At 45.1% G+C, this 13,849-nt stretch overlaps 1 protein-coding gene across 1 annotated transcript in view; it reads right to left on the minus strand.

The window, feature by feature from the left end:
* The window catches only part of PHF3 (PHD finger protein 3), a 93,141-nt gene that overhangs the window by 11,152 nt on the left and 68,140 nt on the right, over positions 1–13,849 (minus strand). The window contains exons 12-13 of the mRNA XM_015417876.1: positions 11,344–11,491; positions 6,487–6,576 (exon numbers count right to left, since the gene is read on the minus strand). Coding sequence (XP_015273362.1) covers positions 6,487–6,576; positions 11,344–11,491 — 238 coding nt within the window. The remainder of the gene's footprint in view (positions 1–6,486; positions 6,577–11,343; positions 11,492–13,849) is intronic.

Below are 13,849 nucleotides of genomic sequence, written 5' to 3' on the forward strand. Positions count from 1 at the left end.
GGCACATTCCCCTTCTCTGCAGCACAGTGCCCTGTTTCCTCTCGACCCTTATGCTCCCTGAAAGCAGCAGGGCTGCCATATTCAGAGTGGGACATATCTAACAAGTCCCCGAGAGTCTTCTTCATGCACCAACTGTCTCTGCTTCTTCAGGTCAGCCACCTTGGCCTCAAGGGAGAAAACTTGTTCCCTGAGAACCAGGAGCTCCTTGCACTGGGCACACACCCAAGACTTCTGTTCAGTGGGCAGATAAAGACTGGATAGCCCCCAACCTCCTGCTGGAATTCTGGCTCATAATTGCTCTTAAAATAATAATTATATACAATCCTCCTTTTAAAACTCTTTGCATTTATGTGGTTCTCCTTGTAGAAGTCTACTTACCTTACTGGGAGCCCAAGGAGACTAGGGCCCTAGCTTTCTGGCTCTTCCTGGGCTAGTCTAAGAGTCCCTAGGCTAAGAGCCTACTCTTGACCTTAGAGCCTCTCTAATAGATAATATGGAACCTACTCTAAATATTTCAGTATATAATACCTTGATTTCACATTTCTCTCAGGCACTTTGTACAAATTTTAATCACTCTACAAAAAAGAGTAATAGGGGCGCCAAATCTTGGTATTCTGCAGATTGCAGAGCACTAAAATCTCAATTACGTAACATCTATAGCCAATTTTGAACTTCTACTGATCCTGCCCTCCTCTCAAAATATTTTCAGGTAAAAAACAGCTACAGGAGAGCATGAAAAAGAAGAAGATAGAGTTTTTCAATAACCAATGGGAACAACTATACCAAGCTACTGTAAGCATCAATTGCGGTAGTAGTGGATGGAAGGGGGCACCCTGCAGAAGGTTCACAGGTTGAGTCCACCAACTCAGAGATTCCCTCACAGATTGGGAAGGATGGAGATGGGTAGATTGGCACACATGAAAATGATGCAGGAACCACAACTGGAGGGGTCTCATGTGTAGCTTGGCAAACCACAGAATGGCCATGGTCATGGCCACGAGACCTCGTAGTCTCTGTACCTGGCAGGCCATGACCCACTGTGCGGACTGTACCTGATTCGCCAATGCCATCAAAGTCCAAGCTCTGTCTAATGGTAGGAAGGCTCTGCAGACCACCGTATCCAGGACCGTACTGATAAACTGCATCCTCTGAGCTGGAATGAGATGAGACTTTTCGTGGTTCACACGGAGTCCCAATTTCTGCAGGATGCCCAGTCTGATGTACATTGCTGGAAAGCCGATCCCGTGAGTTCGCTACTAAAAGACAATCGTCGATATACGGGAAGACTGTGATTCCTTGCAGGCGAAGAAAGGCTGCCACGACCACCATCAATTTGGTAAAAACTTGTGGAGCTGTGGAGAGCCTGAAAGGAAGAGCCTTGTACTGGTAGTGGTGATTTCCGATGGAAAAACGCAGGTACTATCAATGAGATGGTCAAATATTCAGATGATAGGCATCCTGAAGGTCCAGAGTGGCCATCCAAGCCCCTTGGATCAACAATGGGAGGATGACCTGCAGAGGTGTCATCTTGAATTTGTGGTACTCTATGAAAGTGTTGAGTCCCCTTAAATCTAAAATCAGTCTGAGACCCCCGTCCCTCTTGTTTACGGTGAAGTAGCAGGAGTAGAATCCAGACCCCCAGGATGCTGCTGGTACTGGTTCTATCGCATCTTTGGAGAGGAGTTTGGAAACTTCCTGCATGAGGGCAGGTGAATGGGGAGGGGGGGTGATGACAACAACCGGAAGAGGAGGGAGCTCCAGTAATTCTAAGGAGTATCCCTGGGCAAGGATGGAAAGTACCCATTGATCTGTGGTGATGTCCTGCCAAGTTGGAAGGTAAGGGGCCAAGGGTGGGTTTGGTGGAAAGTCAAAGACCCTGTTTGGGGCCCTTAGGAGCCTTAGTGCGGCAGGGTTGATGTCCTGTGCCGTATGTCTGCTTGGCATAAAACGACTGCTTGTGGCTCATCGGTGACTGGTGAGGGTGCCACGCGCGATCTGGCAATGGTCTCAAAAATTGATGCTTCTGTCCATAGCGTGACCAGGAGCGTGACTTATACGACTTTGGCGCAGTGCAAACTCCCAAGGTCCTGGAGGCCTTGATGCTCTTGTCCAGGTCTTGGAGCATGCTATCCGTGGAAGCATGAAAAAGGCCTAGGCCTTCAAAGGGAAGGTCTTCAATGTATGCCCTCATATCAGGCTGGAGGGAGGTGGTTTGAAGCCATAAGTACTGGTGGAGGGCGATGGCAGATGTCATCGTCTTTGATGAGGTGTCTAGAGCATGCTTAGATTAGTTTATTAGCTGTTTTGCCAGCACGAGCCCTTCTTTTTGTACCTTCTGAAACAATTGGTGTTTCTCTTAGGAGATAGAGGACAACAGTTCACTGAGCTGTTCCCATAATGCGTACTGGTACCAGCTCATACAGGCCAAATAGTTATCCGTCTTGATCCCCAGAGCACCTGCTGAATAGAACCTTCTTCCAAAGGAATCTCGCTTCCTGCTTTCGTTATCCGCGGGGGTAGTGTGTGTGCGTTTGGTCTTTGAAGAAGAAGACACCACCATGGAGTTCAGTCTCGGGTGGGTATACAAGAACTCTGCACCCATCTCCTGCACCTTGTACATGTGATCAAGGCACCTAGAAGATACTGGTGCCAACAACGGTTTCTCTCAAGGCATCTTTATCACCAGGAGAAGGATTGAAGACATGGGGAGTGCAATTGTGGTTGACGTGTCAAGTTGAACCACGCCGAACACTGCATCGGAGACAGACGGCTGCGGTTGAACAATAGAGAGTCCAAGGGCCATACGGTTCACTAAGTCTCCACAAGATGTGAGATCGTCCTATGGGGAAATGGGAAGATCATTTTCGAGACCATAGGCTTTGGCGATGGCCCCTCCGGTGAGCTCTCAGCTCCAGATGGTTCCACTTCTGAGTCTTCATCCAACAACTCTGAGGCAGACTTTAAGATTGGTGTCAGCAGCCTATCCTTTGGGGTATCTCCCTGAGATTCCCTAGGAATTTATTTATTTATTTATTTATTTATTCGGCTTATATACCGCCCTAACCCCGAAGGGTCTCTGGGCGGTTTACATAGAAGTTTCTAATGTTGCTTCCCTAACTAAGGCCACATAGTGCGGGACGAGGCTGCCTACCAGCACCCAGGTGGTGGGCTTGTTGTTCTCCGGCTCGGCTCCTTTCTTTCAGACGGTCTTCGGATCGGCGCTTCCGTCCTGGTGTCAGGGGTGGGTCTTTCTATTTTTCATGGTGGCTTCTTTCGGCGGTCCATCCTAGTGCGCGGTCCGTGTCAGCTTCCGGCTTCGGCTATGTCCACTACCGGCTCCGCCGTGCCTGCTCCATGTTACCGCGCCTTCCGGCTCCGCCGTCATCTGACTCAGCGACACGATGTTGCAGTCACTGGCCACCAGGGCTCGCTCCATCGACCTCGCCGCCACCTCGTCACACCACCGCCGCCAATGTTCTGCTGCCGCCGATGTTCTGCTTGCAGCCGCCAATGCCTCCACCACACACCTCACACGGAGGAGGGTGCCCCCTACCCATCTAAGGGTAGGTACCCATTTGTCTGCTCGATATTTAATTGTTTCCCAGCCGTGGTGGGTCTCGAACAGCCATAGTGGCTTTTCATTGTTGTTAAGGCAGGCGTTTTGCCGCCTCTGCCACCGCTCCCTTTCAATAGAGTGTGGCTCTGGTGCCAATCACTTCGGTATCGAAGGGCTGGGAGGTCGACAACGAGGTGAAGCCTGTGGAAGATGAGGAACTTGAGGCTTTGATACTGACGCTGAAGCTGTGTGCTGACGTGGCTCAGGAGAACAGGACTGTTGGACTGACTGCACTTCCCAGTCCGCTGGTCTAGCCGGGGTCAGCCAAGGCTCTGAGAAAGAGAGGGGATATGCTCCGAACCAATATGGCATGTGCCTGTGGTCCCAAGATGGAAAGGGAGGGGCCGGCGGGTGGAGATGTCGAGCTGGTGAACTGGAAGTTGATACTGGCCTGGGGGACTGGTGAGTCCTCCCGCTCTAACAGCCGTGGTTGGAATCATCGTCCCATCCACATCGACTGACGGGTTGGAGCGACGATTGGGATCGATGCCGACTAGGGGGTGGTCTTAGATGTGGGTCTGAAGGCTCACTCACCCACAAAGAACCCGAGACAGAGGATCGATCCTTTGACGCCTGTCTCTTGGAAGAGGAGAGCCCAGTATCTGATGCTGATCTCGGAGCCGAGGTCAGGGCCAATCTTGAGGGTGGAGTGCTCGACGCCGAAGGCCTGGAAGGGGCGTTGGAAGCCATAGACTTAGGCAAGAGCCGATTTCAACAGGGCTACCTGCAGTCGCACAGCCCTATTCTTCCTGGTTTGATTGGAGAATTTTGCGCAGTGCGAGCAGCTCTCAGGGCAATGGGTTTTCCCCAAACACAAAATGCAAAGACAGTGGCCGTCCGGGGGAGCATGCTTACTTTCACACTCTGCACACCTCTTAAAACACCCCCATTTCTTAGCCATAAAAGAGACCAGGAAGAAAACAAAGTCCACAAAGCACTGGGTGGGTGGGGGGGGAACCAAGGGGAGGAAAGGGTCACAACTGGAATACTTCCCGAAGTGAGGAGAAGAAAAACACAACAACCGGCAGACGAGCTGTGAACAGTATGGTGGTCAGAAGAGAACTGGTGGAATGTCCATGCTCCAACTCCTTGGACATGCGCAGAGGGGTTCTCGTGCAGACCCAAGGTGGAGGCGCGAAAATCCCGTTGTGAGCTTTGTACAATACCGATCGGATCAGTGCAGGCGCACTAGATCCCATGGGTGTGATGCACAGAGACCACGAAGAAGATCATCTACTTCTGCTTCATTGACTACGCTAAAGCCTTTGATTGTGTGGATCACAACAAACTGTGGCAAGTCCTGAAAGAGATGGGAGTACACCTCACGTGTCTCCTGAGAAACCTGTATAAGGGTCAAAAAGTGACAGAACCAGATATGGAACAACTGATTGGTTTAGCATAGGAAAAAGAGTATGACAAGGATGTATATTGTCACCGTGCTTATTTAACTTATATGCAGAGTACATCATGCGAAATGCTGGCCTGGATGAATCCCAAAACGGAATTACGATTGCCAGGGAAAATATCAACAACCTCAGATATGCAGATGATATCACTCTAATGGCAGAAAGTGAAAAGAACCTAAATAGCCTCTTGCTCAGAGTGAAAGAGGAGAGCGACAAAGTTGGCTTGAAACTCAACATCAAAAAAACTAAGATCATGGCATCCAGCCCCATCACTCCTTGGCAAATAGAAGGGGAAGTCATGGAAGCAGTGACAGAATTCACGTTCCTGGGATCTAAGATCACTGCAGACGGTGACTGCAGCCATGAAATTAAAAGATGCCTGCTCCTTGGGAGGAAAGCGATGGCGAACCTAGACAGTGTAATAAAAAGTAGAGACATCACCCTGCCAACAAAAGTACGTATGGTCAAAGCAATGGTATTCCCAGTAGTAATGTATGGCTGCAAGAGTTGGAGTATAAGGAAGGCTGAGCGCCGAAGAACAGATGCTTTTGAATTATGGTGCTGGAGAAAACTCTTGAGAGTCCCTTGGAATGCAAGAAGATCAAATCAGTCAATCCTAAAAGAAATCAACCCTGACTGTTCCCTGGAAGGCCAGATACTGAAGCTGAAGCTCAAATACTTTGGCCACCAAATGAGAAGGGAGCACTCACTGAAGAAGACCCTGACACTGGGAAAGACTGAAGGTAAAAGAAGAAGGGGATGACAAAGGATGAGATCGTTAGACAGTGTTATCGATGCAATGAACATGAAATTAAGCAAACTCTGGAGGATGGTGGAAGACAGGAGGGCGTGGCGTGATGGGGTTGTAAAGAGTCAGACTCGACTGTTCGACTGAACAACAACAACAAACCTTTAAAAATCCTAAGATTAGCTCTGTACTGTTGAAATAGTTGCCTCTGACTCCAGGAATACGTAACATGACAAAACCGATTAGCTACTTGAAAGTGGTCTGTCTTGAGAAAGACACTGTTCACTGAAACACTGACAGTCAAATTACTACCAAGCAAAAGGGGTCTCTCCACAATATTTGACACTACACCAGTGGCAGAGAATTTCAGTCAAAAAGGGGTGGTGGAAAGTGCCATGAATCGCAGCCACCTTATGGCAACCCCATAGGATTTTCAACAGAAAAGACAAACAGAGGTCATTTGCTATTGCCTGCCTCTACATTGCAACCCTGGTCTTCCCATCCAAGTACTGATCAGGGCCAACCCCGATTAGTGCCCGAGATCTACCAAGATTGGGCTAGCGTGGGCCATTCAGGCTATTATATAGCAGGACATTATATAGCAGAAGCAATATAACTCTCTGAGGTCTTTCTTCTTTTTCTTATAGGTACAGTAAATCAGCAACACAGCAAAGAACATTACATTTCTAAGACATAAGCTTATAGGAAAAATTTACCTTTGTCCCTGAAGCTTTTATTTTTTCAACATATTCCCAAACAGTCTGAGGTGATATCCTGCCACCTACTTGGATACTATCAGGCAAATCCTATAGCAGGGGGGAAAAGATTGTAACTGCATTTTTATTTTTAAAAATAACACTTGCTATTGAAATACTCAGTTATACATATTAACAGGTTTGAGAGACTTAGCATACAGTAAGAACATAAAAAAGCCAATGTTGGATCAGGTCAATGGCCCATCCAGTCCAACACTCTGTCACACAGTGGCCAAAAATACCAGGTGCGATCAGGAGGTCCACCAGTGGGGCTAGGACACTAGAAACCCTCCCACTCAGTGTTCCCTCTAAGCTGAGTTAGTGTGAGCTAGCTCACAGTTTTTTTAGCCTCCAGCTCACACATTTTTGTCTTAGCTCAGGAAGGATGGCTCCAGAGCAAACTAATTTATGCCGTAGCCAAATCACTCGCTCACAACTTTAATGCCAGTAACTCACAAAGTAGAATTTTTGCTCACAAGACTGCACAGCTTAGAGGGAGCATTGCTCCTACTGTTGCCCCCCCCCAAGCACCAAGAATACAGTGCATCACTTGCCCCAGCCTGAGAGTTCCTATCTATACCTTGTGGCTAATAGCCACTGATGGACCTCTGCTGTGATGAACTATACTCTTCTTAATGGTGAACTAAGATTATCACTAAGACTTTCAGATTTCATATTTAATATAGAGTGAAACCGAAATGTTCTACCGGTTGAATGTGTGGCAATTTACAAAAACAATACCAGCAAATAAGCACCAGAAAAAAAGGACAGAGAATGTTAGATTCAGACCAGGGTTTAAACTCCTGCTTGTCCACAGACTCCCCAACATTTTGAAGAAGTTACTCAATTTGTCATAGTCTTTCACTCTTTCTAAAATGGGAACTGGAGTGACCTGTGTGCTGAAATGAAGAGGAAAAATTACCCTGAATCTGCAACGACACAAGGAAAAATGAAGGTGTTGTGGACAAAAACTAAATATCAAGTGTGTTTCCAAAAATAAACCCAGTGTTTGTGCCTGGTGAAAAGTATGAAGAGCCCCCCAAATGTCTGGCATGCTGAAGATGACACCATTTATGAGCACAGTGCCTGTATGGGGAAGGAGTACAGCAAAAGATGAAAAACATGCCTTTTAAGTTTGTCTCATTTTGGGGCCTGTAGCAAGATCACTTATGCATGCTGGAGGCATCTGTTAAACTGCCATGAGCCAAACCTTCCATGGAAAAGTCACTGAATATGGTACATAACATCTGCTACTGTATGTGTTATCTTGCTTTCAGTGCACTGCATTTCTACTTATCTAACAACATTTACTGTTTAACCCAGTGGTGTCAAACTTAAGGCCCATGGACTGGACGTGGCCTGCACATGGCTTTAATCAGACCCGTGGTTCTTTTCTTCCCCTCTCCTACCCTTCTGTCCTCAACCTTTGAAGCTTGAGGCTGCTGAAGTTCCCAGCTCCTTCCGTCTTGTCTTTGCCTGCTTTGGCAGGAAGTTCTTCAGGGCTTGCAAAGTTACAAAGAAAATACAGAATGTATTTTTCCATTAGGGTCTCTGCACCCAGATAGACTACTCTGGGACGATTTCTAGCAATAAAAACAGTGCTCTGGGACTGGAATGACAGCCCTCAGAGTAGAATGATGGTCCCTAGCAATAGAATCTGTGTTCTGGGGTTGGAATGACAGGGCACAGAGTGGAATGATAGCCCCGGGAATAGCAGCAGCATTCTGGGAATGAAATACCACTCTGGGGGACCTAATTCCAATCCCAGAATGCTTCTGCTACTCCCAGGGACTGTCATTTCACTCTGGTGGCTGTTATCAGTCCCAGAGTAGTCTATCTGGGCCCAGAGACATGAATAGGAAATCCATTCCGCATTGTCTTTGCAACTTTGTTTGTGCTGCAATATATGCAGCAATATATTTCAATGGAGTGGAGCTCAAGTAGTTTCACTTTCCAATATTTGTATAGCTGAAGCTGCTTCTTACTTGAGTTGTCTCCTTGCAAATACAGGGTTGATGTTTTGAGCTAGTTTGTCTCTGCTGAATGGACCTGAGAACGGATGCCTGAGGGAATACTCCAACCTCAAAACCCACAGCCAAAGGGGAACATGACACTGGAGAGCCACTGCCATGCTGAGTATACCTGGGGGGGAGAGGAGAGGTTTGCAGTGCTCAGAGCATTCTATATTTTTATTTTCTGCTGTGATCCCTGAGCTTTTTCTTAGTGTTTTATTTTTTAAGATTGCATTGCCAAATCCCACTATTCCCCCACCGTTCCATTTTAGGCAGGCATCTTTTAAGGGGAGGGGGAGGTTTGGGAGGTGTCAGTTATCAAAGATTGTTAAATTTATCACAAGAGTTTTAAACATATTTGTATTTTAAGTAAAAAAGTTATATCTTTAATTGTGTTTGTATCTTTTATAAAGAGACCTTCGCTACCTGGCATTACATGTTATGACATGCATTGCCTGGCCCCACAAAGTCCCATTTATGTCAGATCCGGCCCTTGTAACGAATGAGTTAGACATCCCTGTATTAGAGTGTTGTGTATTTGCTCATATTGATATTGTAATACGGAGACATAAACCTAGTATATACTTTATTCAGTACAATATTTACACATAGTCTTTGAAAAATCTTTACTTGTACTAGTTGTTATTTTGTACACCATGTTGTCATTTCTCTGTACCCTTGTGTGGCCGTGATCCCAGTCTGTTCATTGCCGGGGTTTTGAGGGGGGCTGAATAGCAGGTGTCTTTTAAGAGGGGAGGGGGGAGGGATTTGGGGCTTCTTGTTTGATCTTGGTTTTCGTTGAGGATGTTTAACTATCATTCTTGGTTTTCGTTGAGGATGCCAAACTATCATTCTTCAACCAGGAAGAAATCTGGATATTAATATTTAATAAATAAACACGGAGAGCCTTTGGAAATCTGCACATTCTGACACCCTTCTTTAGCTTCTCTGTGGACTGGCTAGCCCGTGGACTGTGCTTTGTGGGAAACAGCTATCGGTGTTGTTGTTCAAGAGCAGGGCTTCTTGGAGTCAGCTATCAATGTCAGCTCTCGGTGCCTCTTTTCAGTAGCAGACAGTCTGGCCGTGCTGGGTTGTTCCTGCAACATTTACGATCTCAGAAGCCAAAACGATTCTTGGTGATTGGAGATCTTGCACGGACTTTAGTTTACAAAGGGGGGGGGTCAAAGTGTACAAAGGGGGGGGTCAATTCTGGCGGGTTTAATGCGAAAGTTACTTCACAATTTTTATATGGGGCTGCGATCTGGATTAAAGAAATTTCGGAATTATCAGATCAGATCCTTCTCCAGTTCCTGCGTAAAATTGCAGGAGTCCCTAAATGTGTCGCAGGGACGGCACTTAGAGAAGAATTCGCACAATGCTCCTTTGAGTCAAGAGCCTGGAAGGCAGCCTTTAAATTGAGACTGAAAGTTCTTTATATGACACCTAATGCTCAAGGAGGTCTTCTTTATCTTTTAAAAGGGGATAATTATAAATGTACGTGGGCAAAACATATAGATAACAAGCTGGAGTGGATTGGTCTCGCCCCTACGGGGCTTAATAATTTAAATTATCAAGAAGCGCTAAATTTGATGAGATTGAGGGTGACAAACATTGACCGACTCAGCACTTCAATTCGTGCTAGGCGAGTATGCTCCAACTCTGCCTTAGGGATTGTTCCACCTAAGAAAACTCCCTCATATATGAGCTTCCTTACATCCCCCAGATCTAGATATGTCTTCACGCTTGCAAGGTTGAATGTTTTTCCAACTGTAGAGCTAAGTGGCCGTTTTGCTAAAATACAGTACTCAAATAGATTGTGTAATTGTGGATCAGGTGCAATAGAGACCTTAGATCATCTTATGTTATTTTGCCACCAATGGATTGACCCCAGATCCTGCTGGATTACTCCTATTTTACAAAGATATCACCTCCCTATGGAACCCTGGGTGATAACCATACTATTAGCTGATGAGGACCCTGAAACGACTCGCTTGGTGGCAAAATATCTTTCAATAGTGCTATTTTTAAAGCGGCTTTGAAATGTTATGAGTATCTTTTGTATACAATTTTAAAATTTTAAAACTAATTTCCATAATATCATGGGATTTTATAGAATTCATTGAAGTTTATAAAATGTGGTCTGATGTTACTGATTGAGAGCATGTTTACTAGCTTTTATTGTAAAGGCGTTCTGTCTAAATTTCTTGTAATTTTATGTAATGCATTTTATATTTGTTGTTTGCATGTTTGGCTTAAGACCTCGGGTCAATGAAGCTAATAAATGAAATGGAAATGTTAAACAAAATATTGCAAGAGTTTTAAGCATATTTGTATTTTAAGTAAAAAAAATAATACCTTTAATTGTGTTTGTATCTTTTATAAAGTTTATATCTCTGCTACCTGGCATTACATTTTGTGACATGAATAGCCTGGCCCCACAAATTCCCATTTATGTCAGATCCGGCCCTTGTAACAAATGAGTTTGACACCCCTGCTTTAACACATCATATTTAATACTTATGCTTTGTTCAGACTTCTGCAATCCCAGTCCTACAACACTGTTTATTATATGTTTCTTGAGTCTTGGTGAGAAAGGCAGACCATATGTAACATAAATAAATGAATAAATAAGCAGACTACTGACAATTCTTCTTAGTGGTTTTACACAAGGTGCACTCAACATGTACCACACTACACTACAATGGCAACTCCAGAATTTATTCCCAGGTTAACAGTTCTTTCTTCCATAATGGGAGGGAAATGGAAGCACTTAATATTAAGTACACACATACAAGTGCACAATTACCTCTGTTAAATTTTCAAAAGAACCAGAGATTGGATAAGCTTTGATAACAAACTTTGCAACAGACGGCATGTTGATAAAGCCTTTCCAAATAAAGTTCAGACGAGCTAAAAAGAGTGTTTCACTTTCAACAGTGCCTGTGGTATCCGATCTGAAAAACAAGAAAACAGGAAAAAATAAGGGGTTGGATTCAGTGCAAATGGAAATGCAAGAAAAAGGACTGCTGTAATGATTCCATGTTTTGGTGTGTGTGTGTGTCTTTAAATGTTGAGTTTGACTGCAGTACTGAAGAGTGATAGAGGAAGATGAGTGTGCTGTGATTGGCTGATGACTGAGAGTGTGAGAGGAGATATTCTGAGAGGAATCTGTGTGTGTGTTTTATGACAGAGAGTTATGTGTATGTGTCTTTGGAAAGTGAAGTGTGGAAGAGCTATGAAGAGGGTCAGTGTGACTCTAAAAGTTTTGTGAGAGAGTCTATATGGCAAAGAAACAAGTAGTGTCTAAACTGTGTGGTTAGACAAATGTTTTATCTTGTGTGCCTAAGACAAAGAGCTTAGCCAGTGTGGCTACCTATATGAGAGAGAGAAGCCTGTCAGTGTGGAATTTTGGTGTCTGAGAGACTGTGTGTGACACCTTACCAGTTATATTTACAAGTTCCTTTTCCCAGAAACAGTTCAAGATAACCAGAAACCTATTTTGTTCTTTATTCAATAAATCAATCTTTGTTTAAACATATCCCTGAAATCAGTACAGTCCTTCCTCAGGGCCACATAGTCGAAGTGCCCAGACCCTGGGTCATACTACCAAAAGAGAGAGAATTGGAATTTTTAGTTCCTGGTGGCAGTAGAAAACTACCAAGTTTATATACACAGAGGAAAAAGGAAAAACAGTCTCCCCCAAATAGCAAGAACGCCACAACTGCAGTAGCTATTTCTGCCAGGTTAAACTTATTGAATCCTCACTTGTGTTTCCATTTGTGCAAGATCGTGTGCAATCAACTTCTTAGCATTGTAATGTCTAGTTTAGATATAATTGAGGCCAGGCCAGTCTAATCTCATCAGATCTTGGAAGCTTAACAGTGTCAGGAAGTCTAGCGTTTCTACACAGAGGCAGGCAATGGCAAACCACTTCTGAATGTCTCTTGCCTTGAAAACCCTATCGTGTCGCTTTAAATCACCTGTGACCTGATGGCAAAAAAAAAGTCTAGTGGGGAAAGTTCTGGGTGTTGCACAAGAACTTGCATCAGAAGAAACATGCTAAGTTAATTTATGTTCCCACTTGCTCACTGGTGGTGCAAGCCAAAGGCTACAAACCACTCAGCATATGAAATTGGGGGGAGGGGAATACAGAGAAAACCAAAGGACAGAGGCTGGACAGCCACAATAAACAAGAAAGAAATGGATGCAAGATCAGCAGCAGCTTCAAGAAGCCTGCTTGGTGTTCACTGCCAGCACGGTTTTTATTGGCTGAAAGAGTCACTAAGAAGACAATAACTAAGAAAAGGCTAAAAGAACCAAGTATTTAAATGCCTGTAAGACATTTACAGGAAAAATATATGGCATGATGGAGATCGTTGTTCTTGAATATGCAAAGTAGACCAAAAAGTTTTTTTAAATACACAGAAGGGGTGCTTTTGAGGGTGTTAGGGGCCAAGAGGAAAAATCTGTCATGCATCTACAGATGCAACTGAAATATATGGCATTATTTGAGTACAAATTATTCCAATCCCAGCAAAAAAAACCAGACTAATTCTGCCTTAACAAACAAACCAATTAGAATTCCTTGCCACTTAGAAGTAAATTTTGATTAGTTTAAGATGAAATTATGAGAGCATTTGCAGCATTTAGATATCTCTCCTTATATATAATTGTCAGTTGGGGTGGCAGGATTCCATGCACTCCCTCAGCCATTGACCCGTCAGCTGCCACTCAGTACTACTTGTGTGCCATTGGCCGGGGGTGGGTCTGCTCCTCTTCCCTGCCCACTCCCCCCTTCGGCCACTCTGCCCTGTCAGAATTCCTGGCAAATGGCTTTGTCTCTTTGACGAAGATGCTTCTCCTGCTTGCCTCCTGTGTGGGACTTAACTTTTCCCTCAGTGGCTGTGGGTAGGTGTAACGAAATGGCAGTTACCTGTGTTTGTAAGATGGCTGCTGGGATGCTGTCTGTGGTTGTTTGTTTAAAATGTTCCGCCATAAGGTTTAATTGAGCTGTAGTTCCAGAGAGTGTGACTGAGAGTGGGTTGAATGGGGCTTCCTCATCTGGTGGACTACAGTTCCCAGCTGCCCCAAGGCAGGAAAGGGCGGGAAAACAGGGACTGTCCCAACGCTCGGGGCGGCATCAATATAGACTGCAGCCCAACCAGGGAGGAGGCCGTCTTCGTCCTACAGGAGGTTAGGAAAGGCTCTGCTGCTTGTTCTGACCAGGCTGTCCAGGCCACAAGCCAGAGAATTGGGGAAACTCTGCTCTCTTGGGCCAGAGAGAGAGAGGCTAGAGCAGAGAGCCAGAGGCC

This window comes from Gekko japonicus, unplaced genomic scaffold, assembly GCF_001447785.1.
Source record: "Gekko japonicus isolate JY-2015 unplaced genomic scaffold, Gekko_japonicus_V1.1 scaffold512, whole genome shotgun sequence".
Classification (NCBI taxonomy): Eukaryota; Metazoa; Chordata; class Lepidosauria; order Squamata; family Gekkonidae; genus Gekko; species Gekko japonicus.